Source organism: Mastomys coucha, unplaced genomic scaffold (genome assembly GCF_008632895.1).
Source record: "Mastomys coucha isolate ucsf_1 unplaced genomic scaffold, UCSF_Mcou_1 pScaffold13, whole genome shotgun sequence".
Lineage (NCBI taxonomy): Eukaryota > Metazoa > Chordata > Mammalia > Rodentia > Muridae > Mastomys > Mastomys coucha.
Window position 1 is genome coordinate 21,180,577 of NW_022196895.1, and position 20,371 is coordinate 21,200,947.

The following is a 20,371-nucleotide window of genomic DNA, read 5'->3' on the forward strand; positions in this document are numbered from 1 at the left end:
TTTTTTTTTGAGGGGGGGCTCCTGCATATTTTCAGGAGGATCCCATAGCCTAGCCTTCCTTCGACAAAGCAGGGGACTGTTAGTACTCTGCTGCAGCCCCTCCCCAGGTCTAGGAAGAAGCTTGTGGAAGGGAGTGACTTGGAGTGGCTTTGCTATTATGCTGTCCCACAGCCTAAACTGCAGCATATTAATGGCCTGCCCATGCACAGTTGAGCCCCAACCTCTCCTTATGGCATGTGTGCAAGGCAAGGAGCGCTGTACAAAAGTCTGTTCTTTCTGGACCCCTGAAATCACACTCCACACAGCCAACTTCTTCAGCAAGTCTGCATTTTAGAAAGGAGCCTATCCCAGCCACCCAGAGTGTGTGTTGCTCCCAGTCACCCAGAGTGTGTGTCACTCCCAGCCACCCAGAGTGTGTGTCGCATCGAGTTGCCTAGCCGAGTTGGTAGCATGAAAACAGAGAGCTGTTCTCCACTCACAAACCCTGCTTGCTGCCACTCCTTTCTTCCAGGCTAGCTGACCTGTAAGAACCCAAAGTTTACTTTGGGGCCAAGCTTTGTTCCCCCAGAAGATCTAAGTTCAGTCTCCGGAATACCAAGAGTTGGATGCATACAGTATCCACTGATGGAAAGTAGGTAGACATGGAGCTGTCTACTTCCCTGTGGCTTGGCTTTGAGACTTCAAGAGACTAAAGGGTGTGCCCTTCTTTCATGTGATTTCACTGTGCCCGCCCCCCCAGAAGTGTCACCACAGTGTCTCTTTGTTTTTCTCACAAAAGAGGAATTGAGACAGCAGGGGTCAAATCACACATGTACTAGTACTCAAAGTCCAGGCTTGAACCCACTCCCGAACCTGCCTTCTGCACCTTCTTAAGGCAAAGGTCCCACTTGGTGCTCTGTCCATCTGGCCAAGGTGGTGCTACCTGGTGGGCCCAGCAGAGAACCTGGGTGCTCAGCAAGAACTGGGACTCCTCTTGTGAGTGAGTGGGCATGCCAGTCCTCAGAAAAGCTCCAAGAGTGGGCAAAATGGAGGGCCATTCCCCTCACAGACAGCTCTGGCTGTGCTGAAAAGACAGAGAGGTCCAAGAGACTTGCGACTGTAGCTCCTACTCATAGTTGTGTGTGTGTGAACAGCTGGGGCTTTATGTTTGACTTTAAGGAACACATTTAGCTGTAGGCTTTTAAAGAGATGTTCATCAACTTTTTTTTTTTAATGTTCATCTCCCTAAGGAGCCTTTGAATACATTTTTTCCCTTAATCACCCCTATACTGGGTGTAATTCGTGTGCCACAGATGTTCTGGACACCTGCTGATGCCCCTGTGCCTGCGAAGGATCACAAGCCATTGAGGTCTGTCAGCCACCTCTGCCCCCCAAGACCAACTTTCTTATTCCTCATTATCCTGTAGAGAATTTGTGGTCTGAAGTATTTCTTCAGTTTCGGTAGCGATGACATGTGAAATGCAAGTGTATTTATAGAAATGAAAACAAAATACTAATCATCGGCAGCCAGTCCTGACTCTCTGGATGGCAAAACAATTCTCAGCTAATGAGCGTGTAATTACAGCTGCCAGGAAATAGCTATTAAATAGATGGAATCTACTACACAGGCCAAGACGGCAGGATGGGTGGGGGTGCACACTTGCCTGCCGCCTTGCTCACCCTGCATCCGTATCAGTGCACACAGGAGCATGGCCAGCTCCAGGGAGGGCCCAGGTCAGGTCAGAAGGCCAGGGTACCTGAGACCATAGCCTCCTTACACACTGTTAAGGTTTTCTTCTATTAGACCTTCATTTTCAGCCAGGTAGTATTGATGGGATGTTTCTTGGTTTTGTCATTTGCATAGGGATGGTATTTAAAGCTCGTGTGTGTATATTACAAAACCATTTCCATCTTTGCAGGCTTCGTCATCCAGTAGCATTGGTCAGCACTATGCCATGCCATCATGACTGCTACTATTTCTATACTCTTGTTACCCTAAGCAAATTCTGCATCCACTAGACAAAACCTTCAGGTCTCCCTTACTTGGCCCCTCTCTGTTGCTCTGTTTTCTCACTTGGGCTGGTTTTTCCATGTGCATCCTTAGTGTCTGCCTTACTCCACTTGGCAGAATGTCCCTTTTCAAAGACCAACTGTATTATGGCATGTAGCTGACAATACAGTGCATTCGTACCTATTAATAATACACATATATTTCAGTTTTGGGAACCAGATAATACAGTGTATTTGCATAATCACTAGAAGTTAAGTTACTGTTTTTTTCATCTTTAAAAAGGAATGTTTTTTTTTTTATGTTCCTTTTTGTAAATCAACAAGTTTGGTTAACTGGGAATTATGGTCCCAAGAGGAAGGTTTCTGGTTCTGACTATTTTGGCATATGTTGGCATTGCTCTAGATAATGAGTTCTCAACCTATGGATTATGACCCCTCTTTAGGAGCCGCCTATCAGTCATCCTGCATATCAGATATTTACATTGTGATTCATAACAGTAACAAAATTACAGTTATGAAGTAGCAACAAAAATAAATTGATGGTTGTGGTCACCACAATGTGTGGAACTGTATGAAAGGGTCATAGCATTAGGAAGGTTGAGAACCACCGCCCTATCTCATCAAATAACATCTTTAACTACGTTAAGCAAACAAAACACAAAGAGTGTAGGTTTTACTAGGGGTTTGTACAGTGATGACCGCACTGGATCTGTACTTTTAGAAAGTCTCCCATCTGGAGGTCTCTAGTACAGAGAGTACGCTAAGAAGGAACAAAGGTCTTCTCCCGGGTTTGCTTTCATGTGCTGCATGAAGTGGGGAGATGCTTGGATTGCATGCTTGAAACTGTGAAGCATTCATCTGAGTATAGCTAGCTGTGTACCAGGGGTGTGGGAACACCAATTCTAGCATGGAGCATGGATGGAAGCCAACCGGGCAGACAGAGACCGGTGCCATCTACCTTGTTCCTGTCCCTGTCCATCTCTCTGGAGAATGTGAAGGCTAGTCTTCAGGATGCCAGAACTCTGACTTTCCCCCGTGCTTCTCCTTTGTTTGGTTTTGGCTAGAAGCAGGTGATGGTCCCGAGCCCATCTGGGAAGAGCCGGGTTGAGGAAGGTTCATACCAGATGCAGGTCTTCAGTAACGAGCTATACAGAATCGGCCATGGAGTAGCACAGCCACCCAAACCAGCCTCATACCCACATCTAGGTAACTCAGGTGGAGGAGGCTAGGCCCCAGGGAGGGGTGGGAGAGTGGTGGCTCCCGACTTCCAGAGCAGCTTAGGAACCTGGCCTGGGCCACGTCAGTGTCTGGGATACCAGGTGTAAAGTAATCACAGGACACAGGTTCTGCAGGCTTCTCAGATAAGCAGCAAGGCCCCACTGTGGAATGTGACTTGGGATAAAGATTCACAGAAATCTGGAATCTATAAGTTAGTACATGTGTTAGGCTGAAGGTTTTAAAGAAAGTTAAAATTTAGTCATTAGAATTCCAAATACAAATACAGAATTAACATATTGGGATAGGTTTTGTTTCTTTTTAAACGCACAAAAGTATGCTGCAGATGCTCTATCTACTTAGAGTTGCTTATTAATAAGGCAGATTTGTGACTTTTGAAACTCCAACTAACAGGTGGAAATGCCTAATAGAAGTGTGCCCCCTAGTGCCCCAAATATCACATAACATCCCCACAAGCACCTTGGTAACAGAAGGGAAAAGGTAAACTTCGAAGCTGGGGAGCTTTGGGAGTGTTCAGGTTAAGTCTCTTGTCTCTGTAAGTTCTGGGTAATGATTACAAAGCAGAGAATTATTTTCCATAGATGATCTAGGAATATGACAAAAGGTCTCTATCACACGTCTTGCCATTTGGGGGATTTTTCTTATCTAACAACTATGGCAAATATAGACTAGGAAAGATTGAAAGAGGCTGGGCACATAGATGCTATCCAGACTGTCACAGCTTGGTGTGATGAGGCCATTCCCATGCTGGTGGCTGGCAAGGGTCTTTGAAACCAACTGTAAGGGTAAGAACGGGATTTAAGGTGTTACCGGTGAGAAGGTGTGTGAACACGCCAGACACAGACATTCAATCCTCTCTGTGTGGCACTAAATGATTTAAGAGACTGAACACTTGGTGCCATGACATCCTGAGGAAAGGAACGCAGTCCAGAAAGACCCATGTAAGAGATCTTGAAGGGCTCTTCCCACAGTACTAATTAGCTTTTAAGTGTTCTGAGAAGATCTTCAGCCTGTTGTTTGGTATGTAACTTCAGTTTTATCTTGGTGGGTTTTTTTTTTCTTTTTTAAAGATTTCTTTATTATATGTAAGTACACTGTCGCTGTCTTCAGACGCACCAGAAGAGGGCCTCAGATCTCATTACGGGTGGTTGTGAGCCACCATGTAGTTGCTGGGATTTGAACTCAGGACCTCTGGAGGAGCAGTCAGTGCTCTTACCAACTGAGCCATCTCTCCATCTCTCCAGCCCTGGTGGGTTTTTTTTTTTTTAAAGACATAAACATACAGGGTGGAGAACGGTTGGTACTATATACTAAGATTGGAACTTTTGCATTGTAAATTCTGTTCAGTATAAGCAGGGAATCCAGAACTGTGGCACCTCATCCAAGCTCTTTGTGCTGGTTAAGTTTCTGTCTCTAGGCCAGAATTGGCAGCTTATTCTACTTAATTTTCAGGGAGTAATCGGTGTTGAAAGAATATTTCTTTGACAGTTGCCCTCAGGGAAAGCTGGGTGAGGCTTGTTAGTTAGGTCAGACAATCAAGTGGAAGGGAATAATAATAACGTGAACTGTAGGTCTCCATTTCACTCTGACAATGGCTACATTACCAGCCTCCTTTTTCAATATTTAAAAGGGTGGAGAGGCTGGAGAATAATGGAAATTAGAAATGACCAAATCCACTTCGGAGGTCAGAGGGAATTTGAATGGCCTGATTTAAGTAAGTTGGAAACCCGTCTTTTTAAGTTAGAACCCTTTCCAGAAATGAGGATTGAGTATTAGTCATGGTGTGCATATGTGTGTGTGTGTGTGTGTGTGTGTGTGTGTGTGTGCATCCATGCACATTTGCACACTTATTGCTCTCTGAAGCTTACTTGAATTTGACAGGTCATTGCTGGTGGTCAGAGTCCTACTCTATTCTAGTTGAAGAAAGCTTGGCCAGTCTTTATGGTTATGCTGTCTGCCTCCCATAATGTCTGTGTTGGGTCCCATGACAGCACCTTCCCTCTTCATTTCTAATGGACAAGTCATGTGTCCCATCTACATTCACCAGGTAGCTGAATATCATTTGTGGGAAGGGAATTTTAACTTTTTTTCATAGAATTTGCTCTTGTTTTTGTAATTTGGGTAGAAATAAATAGGAGTTATTCAAGCTACATTATCAAGTGGTGAAATGTCTTATTAGGGTAGTCCTAAATCATTCTGTTACCGATGTAGGCCAATTTTGTGCCATATGCCAGGAACTGAATTTATTGATAAGGTGGCCAGATGTGAGAAAGAGGAATCTCCACGTCTCTGTCCTCCTCCACTGGGGATGATTTGGTGTATGGGAAATGACTGGGGTTAGACCAAAGGGACAGTCAGGGAGTGCACTGCATGTGTGTAATCAAAGGTTATGGAACAGCTCTTCAAAAAAAAAAAAAAAAAAGCAATGCCAATGCTGATAGAGCTTTGTCCTTCTGATGTCAAAAGTTACCCATAGGACACTTGCACGGGCCCAAGTAAAGGGTTGGAGGGCTTCAGCCAATTTCAAATCAGCAAAAGTTAGCCTCCAAGTTCCTGAAAAGCAGCAAGACAGCCACTGTTGTTAGGTCTGTGCCATATAGAGCCAAAGAGGAGCTGGGGAGATGGCTCAGCCATCAACAACAAACCTGAGTTTGGATCCCATCATCCATGTTGGATGGCTCATGGCTACCTCTCCCTGTCTCCAGGGAATCTAATACCCTCTTCTGGATTCTGTAGGCACCTACCTTCTCATGCCTACAGACACCCACAAATACACAAAATTAAAAATGAAAAAGGAAAAAAAATTTACAAAAAGCAAAAGAATGGAGGAGGAGTTAGTGAAAAATGACTGCAGTCAACAGTCCGTATGAAGAATTCTTTGTCGAGAATGTGCGGTGCCTCTGCCAAGAAGGGATTTCCTCGTCACTGGGCCATGGCATTTTTGGTATCTTTGGCTAAAGTAAAGGACATGAGCAAGCAGGCAAACAGCTAATTTAGGATTGCATTCATCAATGTGTCCAATGCATAAAGATTTTTTTTTTTTTTTAAAGAAAGAATCAAGACTGAGACTGTAGCTCAGTGGGAGAGCACTGGCTAACATGTGCAAGGCCCTTGGGTTGATACCCACTCTTGCAAAAGTTTATAAATTTAAAGAGGAAACCACAGGCTGGGGAAATGGCTCAGTGGGCAGAGTGCTTGCTACAAAAAGCATAAGGACTGGAATCCAAGTCCCCCAGGGATCTCTGTAAAAATCTAGGTGCATGCCTATAATTTAGGTGTTGGGTAGGCAGAAGAAGGGGGAATGTCAGGAGGATGTCTAGACTGGCCAGCTAGTCTAGCCTAATTGTTGAGATCCAGGTCCATTGAAAGACTGTCTCATAAAATAAGGTAGAATATGATTGCAAATGCCCTGACGTTTACTGTAGGCCTCTCAGTGTACACAGGTGTATTTGTGTCTGTGTACATATATACAGATGCACAAAGAAAAATTAATAAAAATCAGATCTATTTCTGGTTTGTCAAGTGAATACGTATTTTCTAAATACTTAACAGCATAAGTCATACGCACCTAGCCAAGTATTAGCAGGCTTGGAATTAAAACGCTGAGATATCAAATCAAGGCTCAGAGTCAGGAATCCAGGTGATCTGATCAAGATGCAGGGAAAGCCAGCAGGGTTGTGGGGTGTAAGGCTATGTGGAGTCAGGGACTCTGTCCCTAGGCCGGAGGGAGATGGAACCTGGTCAGCTTCAGCTAACATGTGTAACGCAGCACCTAGTGTATATTGGGAAGGGGGTGGCAAGCCAGAAAGGAGACTAGCGGAGAACAGCAGTTCCTTTCATACAGAGAAAGTGTGTCTAACTCATGGCCTGTGGACTGACTACATGAGTGTGGCCCAACACAAAATCAGAAACTTACTTAAAACCTTAAACCTCATGAGATGTGTGTGTGTGTGTATGTGTGTGTGTGTGTGTGTGTGTGTGTGTGTGTATCTCAATTATGCAGAGGGTCTTGTAGATGGCTACATCTGTAGCAGTGCCTAGAGGCCACATTGAGGAGGGAATGCAGAGACTCAGTAGAGGTGGAGGGTGAAGAAGGAGCCTGAGTCTGGCACAGGCCAACTCTAAGCACTATCAGCTGAAGACCTGCAGGATAAACAGATGCACATAAAATAGAATGAAACTGAAAACAACTCTTGACTCCCTAAGCACAAAGTCATCTATTTCCCACCATCTTATTTACAGAAAACAATAAGTTGGTGGTTGAGACTCACTCACAAAATCAATTTCACAACTCATTAGTACTGTCTGAAATCACAAGTGTAGAATGGGCTCCAGCTGGAGCCTGGGTGGTTGAGGGCTGCATGCTGGAACAGGGCCCCGGAGGACTCCAGAGGGAGGCAGGGAGAGGAGTGTGTAAAGTAAAGGTGGAGGACCATCAGAGCCTCTGCACTGCTTCCAGCAAAACCCTGAGGACTGACCATGGGGTCTGGGCCAAGCTTACTTTTACCTCAGAAGAGAGGGCTGTAAGCTTCAGAAAGGAAAAGAGAAGGGAAGGGGAGATAGAGAAAAAAGAGGGGAAGGAAGGAGAGAAGATGGTAAATCACAGGCTTAGGCAATGTCGCACAATTCTGAGGGCTCACTTGATGTCCCCGCCCACAGTGCTGCAGGGATGCTTCCTATCAGAGCAGAACAGGAGTCGGTCTGGGCATGGGTGAGATGCAGTAAACACACACAACCCATCTCTTGGCTGAAGGCAATTATTAAGCTGAGGGGAGAAACAAGGAGCAAATATTTGAAGGCTCAAGAATAAATATTAACAGCAAACTGGGGATGAAGTAGAATATGAAACGGCATCAAAGAGATGGTGTGGTTATCGAACACTCCATGCCTGCATTCTTATCTCTGTATTGCAATCCCACCGTCCCCAAGTAATTCCTAGGTGAAACCAGCTGTAGGGACACTTGGAAAGAGCAGGAGCCTGAGGATGCCTAATAGTATGTTTAAGAGAGACCGTGGTCTCAAGAGGATAAGACCAGTGACTGTCTGGTGTGCAAACTATTGCAGAAGGCAAGAGGCAGAGCAGGTTAAATATGCCCAGCCTATTGGCTGGAAAACCAGAAGGGGAACCTCAGATGACTTTGAGGTATCAAGGAGATACTGGAGAAGGCGTGTGCATGTGTGTGTGTGTGTGTGTGTGTGTGTGTGTGTGTGTGTGTTCATGTATGCATGCGTGCACGGGTACCTGCGCATGTGCTCATCAAAAATTGTGTTTGAGTGAATGCATGCCTTAGAGAATGGACTCGAGACTTAGAAATCTAAGCAAAGTTAAAAAGAGTCCAGGCTGCCACTGGCCCATTATGTGTTCCTCGAACAAGACCAGACTTAGAGAGCCAAACAAAATACACCAAGCCCAGGTCCCATCCTGGCCACCATGGCAGGACCAGCAAAGGCCACCAAAACTGCTGGTTCGGGGGCTACAGCCCCTTTGGAAGGAAAGTCAGAACTCAGGGCTCAGACTGAGTTAGCTGGCTGCTTGCTTAAACAAAAACAGTGATGTTTTCTGGGATGTTTAATCAAAAGCCAACATTTCTTTGCATCATTTTCAAATTATCCAGGATCTCAGCTAGTGTTACTTGTCAAGCAATACGCTCAGAAAGTTCCACCTTGTTAGGAAAGGAAAAGCCAGTAGATCCCAGTGCCCAGGTGACCTAGACATTGGGTTTGTGAAAGGCTTAAAAATAGTTTTATAAAAGTATTTCAGGTAGAAGACAAATAGAAATACACAAAGTCCACACAAAGTAATAAGATTGAAAGAATTAGCGATGAAGCGTTAGAATTAGGAACTTAGCAAAAATACTCTTACTGGAAGAGAGATTAAATTAAAACACACCAATAATTTTGTCATATGTAACTAGACTCATCACAGCAAGCAAAGGCGAGGCTTATCAGAAGAGGAAAACAAAAGACGACCCAACTAAATGTTACAAGTTACCTTAGTCTACATAGCTCAGGAGCAAAGCAACGCAGACCAAAGTGCGAATACTAATCAAAAGAGAACGAACTGTAGTGGCATCATCGCAAGAAAGTAGAGTTGAGAGCAAAGAGCAGTGAAGAGCCTGTCACCATGGCCAAGGGCTTGTTCTTTCAGACAACCAAAGCTTTGACAAATGTGGAGTCCAGGTAGAAAGAATTGGTAAGAAACAGAAAAATCTCATTTTATCTGGAGACTTCACTTTCCTCTCTTTATGACCAACAGACCTGATAGAATGAAAACCAGCAGGGCTATTGAAAGAACCGAGCAGTACCATCACCCAGCTAGCCCTAACAGACGTATCTAGAGCTTTCCACCCGGCTACAGCAGAATATGTGCATTTTCACATAGAGGCAGAACAGTCACCAGGATAGGCCGCATCCCCAGTCGTGAAGTAAACCATAACAAATTTTAAAGAATTGGAATCAGATGATGTGTTTTCTGGTTATAATAGAATTAAACTAAATCAGTAACAGAAAGATAATAGGAATATGTCCAGACACTTGGAATTAACACACTTCAGAATCATCTACGTGTCAAGGAGAAATTCTCAGAGGAAATTAGAAAATAGTTTGTACCAAATGAAAAGACAATGTATTAAATTTTGTGGAATGTGATACATGGGGGGAAAATTACAACACCACAGGCTTAGACTAGAAAAAAAGAAAATCACGTAAGTACCCAATTTTAAGAAAGACTAAAAATAAAAACAGTCTGGAAGGTAGAAGAAGGAAATGGTAATGGAAAGTATAGAAATTGAAAAATAAGAAAAATCAAAGGACAGAAAAATTGGGTTATTTTTTAAAAATTTAAAAAATATATCAAGGATAATGTGGATATGGGAGAAGCCAGATGTTGCCAACACTAGGAAAGAAAGGCAAGACCTGCAGTTCCTAGGTGACCTGCAGAGTCAGGTCACTAATCACTCTAAGTTCAAAAATTAACAGTTTAGGAAAATGGACCTGCTCCTTACTGGCCACAAACCACCCAACCCTAGATGGCAGTAAGCTGATGTCGTAGAGCTACTGCTCATGATAACTTCCAAAGAAAATAACTTACAGTCAACTTTGGAAAAAGGAATCTCTAGGCCCAGATGGCTTCCTGGCAAGTTCTACCAAACATTTCAAGACAAAACAAAACCGATGTTATAAAATCTCATCCAGAAAAAAAGGCAGAGAAACACTTCCCAACTCATGTCATGAAGCCAGAGTCCCCATGATGTGAAAAGCAGACAGACAGATGGTACAGTCCAATCTGCATCCCAGCAAGGATGTGAAACTCCTTAATAAGATGTTAGCAAATCAAATCCAACAATAAATAACAAGAGCAATGCACCATGGTGATGCATCTCTGTGGAAAAGCAACTTTCATGTCAATGAAATTCATGTCAGTTAATGTCAAAAGGCACCTAGCACATGTCATCTGTTCATGATCACAAAACCTCATAGGATTCTCTCCAGAAAATCACAAAACCCTGCTTCCAGCATTATAATTAATGATAAAGATCTGACTGCTTCCTCATGATACTGGGGTCAGGGCATGGGCTCCACATTTTCTGCTCCTGTTGACTCTTAAGGCAACATCTTAGCTAGCATAGGAAGAAAAGCCCAGTTACAGTTTTGTAAGGAGGAAACAAAACTGGTTCTTTTGTTTTCACAGATAACATTATTGCCTGTATAGGCAATGCTAGTGAACCTACAGAAACAAAACAAGAAGTCAAAGCTTCCTACAGTTAATACATTTAACACAGTATAGGGTTCAAGAACAACATAAAAGCCATTATTCCTATTACTAATAAGCAATGGGGAATGAAAAAATTAAAACTAAAAAAGCTATCTACAATAGCCCCAAAAGGATGGGAATGACTTGTAAAGTTAGGAAACAAAAACCTTAAAACCTAGGCCAGCTCTATAGCTGGAAGCTAAGCACAGGTGAACTCACTAGAGGAAATCCACCTTAGTTAATTTAGTGGATTTATGAATTAGAAGCTTACGTGCTAAAGGTGATCTCTCAAAATTTATCCATAAACTGTAACATTCCAGAGTTTTCCCCTTTTCTTGTGTCTTTCTGTCTGTGTCTGTCTCTGTGTGTGTGCCCATGTGTGAGCACATGTGTGTTTGTGTGACCATGTGTGTGCCCGTGCACTTCTGGAGGTTGATGACAGGGATCATCCTAGATTATTCATCCAGGCAGGATTGTTTAATCCAACCCAGAGCTTACCTGTATGGCGAGCCTAGCTAGCCAGTTTCCTCTTCACTGGACTGGAATTGCAGGTGGGTTTCGAGGTACTTCTGTGAGATTACGGTGGAGGGGTCGGGGGGGATCTAAACCACTAGTTCTCTACCTATGGGTCACAACCCCATGGGTGGGGGTCAAATGATCCTTCCGCGGGGGTCACCTAAGACCATCTGCAGATCAGATATTTACATTACAGTTCATGACAGTAGCAAAATTACAGTTATGAAGTAGCAACAAAATAACTTTATGGTTGAGGGTCACCACAACATGAGGAAGTGTATTGAAGGGTCACAGCATTAGGAAGGTTGAGAAACATGGGTCTAAACCATGACCAGGATTGCATGACAATTTAGCCATGAAAGTGATGTAGACAAAGTGTTTGCAAACTTTATACAAACTTATCTGAAAAGGGACATAAAGAGCCAAAATAATATTGAAAGAGAAAATTACATGGGAGGAATCAGCGGACACAAATTAAAAGACTTAGCAGGAAGCTATGATTGAGGTAATGTGATATTGGCAAAATTTAGATCAGAGGACAGAAACTGACCCACACGAAGACAGACTGTGGATTTTTCTAATTTGCAAAAGCATTGAAATAAATAGAGAAAGTCTCTTAGCATATGGCCTTAAGTCAAGTGGACAGTTAAATGGCAAAATAGAACTTTAAACTTTGTATAAATTTGTCTCAAAATGGATCGTATAGCTAAATATAAAAAAGTAAAGCAGCGGCTACATTAAGAGAAAATCTTGGAGACTCTGGGTTGGGCAGGAGTGGCCCCTTAATATCCTGTGCCCTGCATCTGAGAGAGGCAAGCAGTAAGGGCTTCCAGCCTTTGAGATGTTGAGGTGCATCATGCTTCAAGTCAGGGTGTGATTGATGTGGGAACATACTGAGGGGCACCGATGCCCAGGCACCATTTTAACTCCGTCCCTATCAGTGCCCCTGCAAAGTAGGCATCTCAGTGCCCCTGCAAAGTGGGCATCTCACTGCTACTGTCCCACTTTTTAGATACACGGAAACACAGAAGAATCAGTAGGTTTCATCTGTGACCAAACAAGGAAGATTTCCAAAGGATCTCTGTTTTGGGCCTAGAGTACCACCACCACCCTCTTCTGCCTACTGTATATTTGAAAATACAGATCAACACATTTCATGGCTCCCTGTGACCCAGATACAGGTGTGTTACCACAACACCTGCTTTTTACTTCTGCGATTCTATTCTCAGGCCCACTTTCTGCTTTGTGAGTCTTTGCTATTGATTTCTTTTGCAAGATCAGCTCAGTTGAGTCTCTTTTGCGCCATCTTGTGTCTAGAGTGTATTCTGCAGGAAGAAAGCTTCTGCTTTGGTGCTGGGATGTGAAGATCTGGTTAGAAGAGCAGGTTTTGGATTATCCAAGTGTTAGGCCAAGGCATTAAACACAAATCTCCACCTCCAATCTGAGAAGCTGATAGAATCAACTTCTTCACTTGTCCCTCTTTTTAGCAATGGCTCAGCTTCTCACATCTATTGTCTTGTTAACAGTGGCCTCTGGGCAGTTTGGGTAGAAACCATCATTCCAGTGTTCTGGGTCTTGTGAGAAGAGGGTGAGCCTCACAGAGTGGGCTTCTCAGCGGGGTCATTGGGTCCAGTTTACATCTTTGCACCCCTAGGCTGACTTAGCAGACAGGCTAAGAGGGACTGAGGACTGGGAAAGGGAAGGGGACGAAAGGGAAGGACAGGAGGCTGAATACACTGAGTTCTCAAGAAGTGGGGACTGGGCCTCTCTGAGGGAGGAAGTGATGGACTAGTAAAACATTCATAAACCATGAAACCCGTCACATATTTCATTTGCCTTGTTTTTGACTCTTATTGCTTGCTTTTCTATTGCAGAAGTAACATGGTATGATGTGCACAGTGGGGAAATATAGAAAGAGAAGATAACATGCACTCAGTCCTAATGCTTCCTGGGTCAGCCCCTCCTTTTCCTCCCCTTCTGCAGTGCCACAGAGCTCAGACCTAAACGAGGCCCCTCCCACTGAGCCACAGGCCACGCAAAGTAAACCCATCTTTTATAAATGCTGATTGGACTGTTTTGTGGAATTAAGGGAGGCTTAAACTTTTATGCTTGCCTTTGTAATTCTTTGCACAGAAACCTTTTACAGAGTAGGATGTGGATTTGGCTTGCTGTGTGCCAGACCGTGGCAGGTGTAAGGTTTTTACTTGTGGAAACAGCACTTTGGGGAACATCTTTATGTCCTTATTTATGGTTTTTGTTTTATTTGCTTTGTTTGTCTTGTTTTTTAATGTAGAGGCCCCTTATTAAGACAGGCTCTCCAAGTCACATGAAGAGATATGTAAAGAGAACCAAGTCTCTTCATGCAGGCACCTAAAAGGCCAGCCATCTCGACTACAGAAAGGCCTCTGCCACTTGGTAGGAGTAAGAGTTTGGGGCTCAGTCCTTCAGTTCTCAGTGCCTCTTTATTTGCCTGTGGAGTAGATCAATGGCTGCAGAATGAGCCTGTCATACAGATAACAAGCAAGTCATTTCTCAGAGCCTGGCCCAGTAAGGTTGAAAGGAATGAGAGAGACTTTTAAAACATTTGCAGCACAGAATGGCCTTACTACAGGGTTTCTTCCAAACTGCTGTGTCGTGACTCAGTGACATGTGAAGTCACTTTTTTAACCTGCTTAGTATTTGACTGCTGAGTGATGTTTAAAACGCCCTTGCTGATTGGAGGGACAATGCTACATCTCTAGTGTTTAATTTGCATTTGTCTTGTTATAGGGAGAATAATGTTCATGTTGTTATAATTTTATCCTTTGTTCTAAGTGTTATGAGTTTGTAATATAGTATGGAAAAGCAACAACATTATACATTATACAAAGTAACAATATCATACATTATACAAAGTAACAATATTATACAACCCTTTACCTCTCTTTGGTTTTCACGTCATATTAAAATTGCCTAAAATTCTATAGCAGCATAGAGTGGTTATACAAGTATCATTTTGAAAACATTGCTAGGGCTACTGAGATGGCTCAGCAGGTGAAAACACCTGCTGCCAAGTTTGGTGACCAGAGTTCAGTTCCTAGAACTCATGTAGTAGAAGAGGAGAACCAGTTCCCGAAAATTTCCTCTAGACTTCCACCTGATGCCAGGGGACCTGTGCACCTGCATTCCCAGATACCAACAGATTAAAAAAAAAAATCTTGCTTTTAATAAGAATGTCTCCAGTGTTTGGTCACTAGCTAGAATATGTTATGTGATGGTTATTGTGTTGAGTGTGTGCCCAAGATAAGTCTCTTTTTTTAGCTTTATGTATTCAGATGCAGTTTTTCTTCGAATGTCTGCGTTTGACGGTTTGCTCCTTTCTTTGGTGAGGAATGATGAGGTTTTTAGTGTCACCATACACTTGTTTACCTAGATCCCAGAGCAGAACCTATTTTGTGTTGTGTTTTGTGTTTCAATCAGTGCCATTTCATGTATATTATTTCCTAAAACCTATCAGTCCATTCAGATGGTTATCCTTAAACTAGGGGATGAAGTATCGTTTCATTTACTCTTCTATAATTTCCAGTTTTCCAGTTGAGATGCAAAGGTGGTTAGGACAGTAGACATGATTCAAGAAGCTCTGCTTAATTTGGATTTTCACTGTCTTTGTGCAGTGTCTGCAGTCAAAATTATTTTGATGTTAATGAAGCTGTTTCAAAAATAATAGATTGGACTTCCTTCTTGCGGAATGGTAATAGAAGAGCAGCTATGTTTTCTTAAACTAAGAATTTAAGCTTTGGAGTATGACAGGCTATTTTAGGGGTTACCCAGGGCCACACATGTGCCCACTAGGTAAGTGCTCTGTCAAGGAGTTACAGCCTCAGCCCTCTTGGCATTTTTAAAATTCTGAGATTCCATCTCATTAAGTTGGGCATGCTGGCCTTGAACTTGTGATCTTCCTACCCTGCCTTCCAGAGTAGCTGACATCACAAGTCAGTGCCACTATGCTTAGTCAGGAAATTTTTTTTTTAAGTTTAACATTTCCTATCATAAAGTTTTTGAATTTGTGAAAATGCAAAGCAATACTTAAATGCAGGGCTGTCCTTTCTCTCAAAAACTAAAGTTGTGTTCCCTCTGGATGTATTGAATGGACACAGGACCTACTGACTGCAGCCTGGGACCCTGGTTGTTTTGGGAGCCGTTATGTTCCCTCTTGGTTCCAGATGCCATCTCATGTTCAGCTTGGCCCTGTCTTGGACAACATACACATCAAAATAGAAAATCATGCATTTATACATCAAGATGCACAAACTCAGTGATGACTGATATCAGTGCTGTAGTTAGATCCTCCAGGTGCCAGGAATAGCCTCCAGTGCTGAAATGAGATTTCAGAGCTTCACACTCAGCTTTAGAGTTGGTGCTCTTACCAATAGACAGTACCCTTAATGTGATGAAAATCTCTCTTGACCTAATGACTATTGAAAGCTGCACTTATACATAAACGCATGACATCCCCTTGTTTCTTTCTCCTGTCTGCAGCATTGGGTCAGATTATGCTGTATGTGGATGGGATGAATGGCGTCATCAACCACAGCGAGACCATCCAGTGGCTTTATACTCTTGTTGGGTCAAAGGTAAGACCAAGGTTTTTGTTTTGTTTTGTTTTGTTTTTCTTTCTTTTTGGGTTACCTTGCTCAGCTTGCAAACCATTGGTTCTTTGTTAAAATCCTCTTTGAAATGGTTTTGCAAAGAGCTTTGCTCAAATCCTGTCTCAGTACAAAGGATGACTCATCCTTTATAGATTTTTTTTTTCAAGCTCAGTTTAATCATGGATAGCTTATGGAATTTTATTCTCTTAAGCTGTAGTCAAATACCTTTGGCACTTTTGGTTTCTAATATTTAATTAAAATACTATGCTATAGATAAAGTACCCATGTGCCCCTTATATTTTGTGACCTCAAGTGGTAGGATGCCACTGGTATAGGTCATTAGACACTAGGCAGGAGAGCCCAGTGCTGTTCCGTTCCTGGCCCTTGGATTTCCTTTCCCAGTGTTGTGATGAGGAAAAATTTCCCCCATTTCATAGTAGAGAAACTATTTTTCCTTGGGCAACTGAAAATGTTTTTTTCCCCATATCTTTTGGCTTTGTTTTCCATGGAAAATAGGAGCAACTCTATTTTGAAGCTGGGGTGAGTGGCCTTGGAAATGGAGTGGAATGCTGGGTCTGTGAGGTTGACTTCTCTAGGCTGGACGGAGATTTCTATCTGGTCTCCTGTGCTGGTGTTTTCTGTCTTCCTTATATTTGCTTGGAGGCCTCCCTAGCCAGCATGCCTGTCTGGAAGCAGGTCTCTCCATAGCTCTCTGACTAACATCTATGGCCTTAAAATCTGGAGAGATGAGGGAGATTTCTTGAAATAAAAAGGGACTTTTAAATACATGTTACAACTGGATTAAGAAATCTTTGTGGCTCTTTTGTGGTCTTGACAAGACTGATATGGTGGCGTGGGGGCAGGGAAGAGCACAGATGAGCACATGTAGAATGGGATGCCCTGGTCTGAGTGTTCCCTGAAACCTGTATGCTAGGGGCTCATACAGCACAGTAGAGAAGGTGTGGCCTTGTGTGAGGAAGGCAAAGAGGACTTCTTTAGTAGTGGATTGTTGCTGTTACAGCAATGGCCTGTGAGAATTGGCTTGTTCTCTGGTTTTCTCTTATGTCAGGACATGACCTATGTCCCTTCTGGTATTTGCAGCAACCAGTTGCCATCTTCAAAATAGAGGGACTGACTCTCTCTCACTTGTGCTATGAAAATCTTACATGTGTCCCTGCTTGTCAGCATAGGAAGAATTACACTTCTATTCTCTTCAAAACAAACAAGCAAAACAACTAGTCTTAAGTATTTTGGTATAGCAACACTAATGGAAAGTCCTAGAGAAGAGGAAGGGTTAGAAAGAACTAGAAACAATGGAGGAGGGGATAAAAAGACAAGGTGGCTCATCTCTAAAATTCCAGTGCCTGGGAGGGTGAGACAAAGGATTACCACAGGTTCAAGGCCAGCCTAGGCTATAGTGTGAGATCCTGGCTCAAAACCTCAAAAGGAAAAGTATAAAGAAGAGATGGGACAAACAGGAAGTAGCAGATTCATCTCACAGCCATTGGCCTGTGTGTCACCACAGTCATGTTGATTGTTTTCATTGGACTCACTCTGCAGGGAAAATGAACTGAACAGGAAAACAAGGGAAAATCTGCCCTGCATTTTAAAATAACATGGAGAATCATAAAATCAGAAATCAGCAGAGGAACCATGTTTTTCCTGGCTGGCTGGTCCTCAAAGTCCTTGCTTGCTCTGTGGTCCCTCCACAGGCTCTGTCTTGGGTTGACCAGTTGTCTCTTCCACACCCACTGACTTCATTAGCACTAGACTCCATAGAACATGTGCATTTTCTCTTTACTGTCCATTTTCCCTAAGATCCATTCTTCAGCACTTGCTGACTTCCAGGCATTGTGAGGCTAGTCAAATAGAGTCTAGTAAGCTTGCGCCTTGGTGACTATGGTCCTGCTTAAAAAAAAAAAGGGGGGCTGGAGGGGGGCTGACTACTGATGACACCTGAAGCTTGTGACTCATTCACAGTGATGTCAGACAAGATCTTGAATCACCCTACTGGGTATACTCAGTTCCAGGTCAGCAGCTGAATGCAAAAAACAGCAGCCACTGGCAAAGCTTTTTTTTTTCCCCCAGCACAGTTCTCCTGAGATGCCCTTTTCTCTACAAAACTTGCTGATACTCTGCCCCTCTCTTTCATCTGGGTAGTGAAGGATCTGGAAGAATAGGTGCCTCAACCAGGACCTTTAGGTTCAGAGATTGAAGCCTCAGTCCTGCACTTAGCACCCAGATTAAACAGTACAGCCACCTAGGTTTTCTCAGCTCAGGTGAAGAAGGCAAGGGACGCTTCGCTTTAGTCTTTTCTGTTGACAGATTCATGGCTTTTAAACCTGAAGGGTTTGCCTTGACAGCCTGCTGGCTTTGCCTTATACAGGCACAACGCTGATAAAGGAAGTGCTGGTTAAAAAAAGAATCCTGTTGTTCTGTTTTCATAATGCTTGACTTTCCTCCCATGAAAGGCAACTCGGTGTGTCTTTGCTGCTGCCAGAGGGTCATTATGCAATGCACATTTGTAGTTACTTGAAACTCCAGAGAAGAAAATAATGTATTTGCAGCCAAATAATGACTTTTAAAAGAGAAAGCACAAAATGTTTTCAATAAAGTCTTTCTATTTACATGAGCCCATGTCTAAAGTCCTCAGTCAGAGGTAAGAGGTGGGTGTCCCCATAATGACTTGTTAAGGGTATGTAGTTTTTCTCTTTATGCACCTGGAATTCTAATTAATTGAGATAGGATAATCCTGTTTCTATAGTTTGGCCTTCTATCACCCTCATATAGAAAACCACCTCTGTTTTCCATTCTGGCCCTGGAAGAGACTCTCATCTCCTCATCAGAGATGCTCATGATGTTGCCATGGAAACCATCCTTTCTGTATTCCCATCTACCTTTGCTCACCCTGCCCTCTATTTCTGCCAGCCCCACTGCATCTCATTCTTCCAGCTGTGTGCCAGGCTGCTGATCAGACAGCAGTGGATTTCCTTTGCATCTGTGTGAAGATGTGCATGCTGCTCTTATATAACCCGCGCTACTCATTTAGGGAGGAATGAAAAGAGCCATACCAACTTCTCTCACACACATTCATATTCATGTTTTCCCCATGAAGCCTCATTAGGACAGAGCTTCCATGGCATGTGGAGCATGGGGATAGAGGAAGAGGAACATGGCAGGGATGGTGACAGTTACTATGCAGTGATGGGGTCTGTGAAAGGGTTGCAGTTAAAAATGAGAAAGAGGGCAATTTGGAAACATCTTAAAGAGCAGCTACTGAGGCCTAGATTTCTGGATTTAGAAAACTCGAAGCAGAAATAAGAAGTGAGTCACAGCTTGGAGTGGGCTAGTGCCTCTGGCAGGAACATGGAAGTTGGTATTAAGCTTGGAACGGAGAACTGAGCAAGTGATCCCAGTCCCAATGCTCCCTCCCTGTGTCAGGACACAGTGCTGGTTGCCGAGGAGATGAGAGTGAGTACCCCCTAGGTCCTGTGGTCACAAGTATTTTGTCACCAAACCAATATGTGATCGCTCCAGGGACCCACGTGTAGGCTGAGACATGAAGAATGTTCTCAGTTCATACAGTTGTAGAACTCTAGCTGTGGCACATGCTGTGGCTAAGGTGGTCCTGACATCCTGAGTCACATTCCTAATTCTAGAAAAGGAAAGGAAGTGGTCCCTTCTGTGTAGCTCAGCCCTCATGGACACTGGAGCTGCCGGGAAGGTGCTCTTACAGGGAAAGGCATCTTCATCTATACCGTTTCCAAACACTGAGCATACTGTTTGTCAGGCACTCTGCATTCCCTATGGAGCTGCTCTGAGCATTCAAAGGTCATTGTCTGGGCCTGAGGCTATGTATGTATACATACACATACACATGCACATACGTATCCAATCATCAATGAACGTATGTGTAAGCACAAGGACCTGAAGTTGGTTTCCAGGACCCACATTAAATACCACCAGCACCACCACCACCACCACCACCACCAACAACAACAACAACAAAAAAAACATAGTAGGTATGATGATGTGCTTATGATTCCAGCACTGGGGAGACAGAGGTAGGGAGATCCTTTCGGCTTGCTGGACAGCCTCCCTAGACTACTTGGTCAGTTGTAGGCCAATAAAAGACCTTCTTGCAAAATAAAGGAAAAAATAAAAATAAAGGTGCATGGCTCCTGAGTAGTGAGAGGTGAGGTTGTCCTCTTGACTATGCACACATATCCACATTTAGAAATTGAAATGG

At 43.3% G+C, this 20,371-nt stretch overlaps 1 protein-coding gene across 5 annotated transcripts in view; it reads left to right on the forward strand.

The window, feature by feature from the left end:
- Fhod3 (formin homology 2 domain containing 3) overlaps positions 1 to 20,371 on the forward strand; it is a 421,283-nt gene that overhangs the window by 239,820 nt on the left and 161,092 nt on the right. For all 5 annotated transcript variants that reach the window (XM_031365152.1, XM_031365155.1, XM_031365151.1 and 2 more), the window contains exon 6: positions 16,013 to 16,107. In XM_031365152.1, coding sequence (XP_031221012.1) covers positions 16,013 to 16,107 — 95 coding nt within the window. The remainder of the gene's footprint in view (positions 1 to 16,012; positions 16,108 to 20,371) is intronic.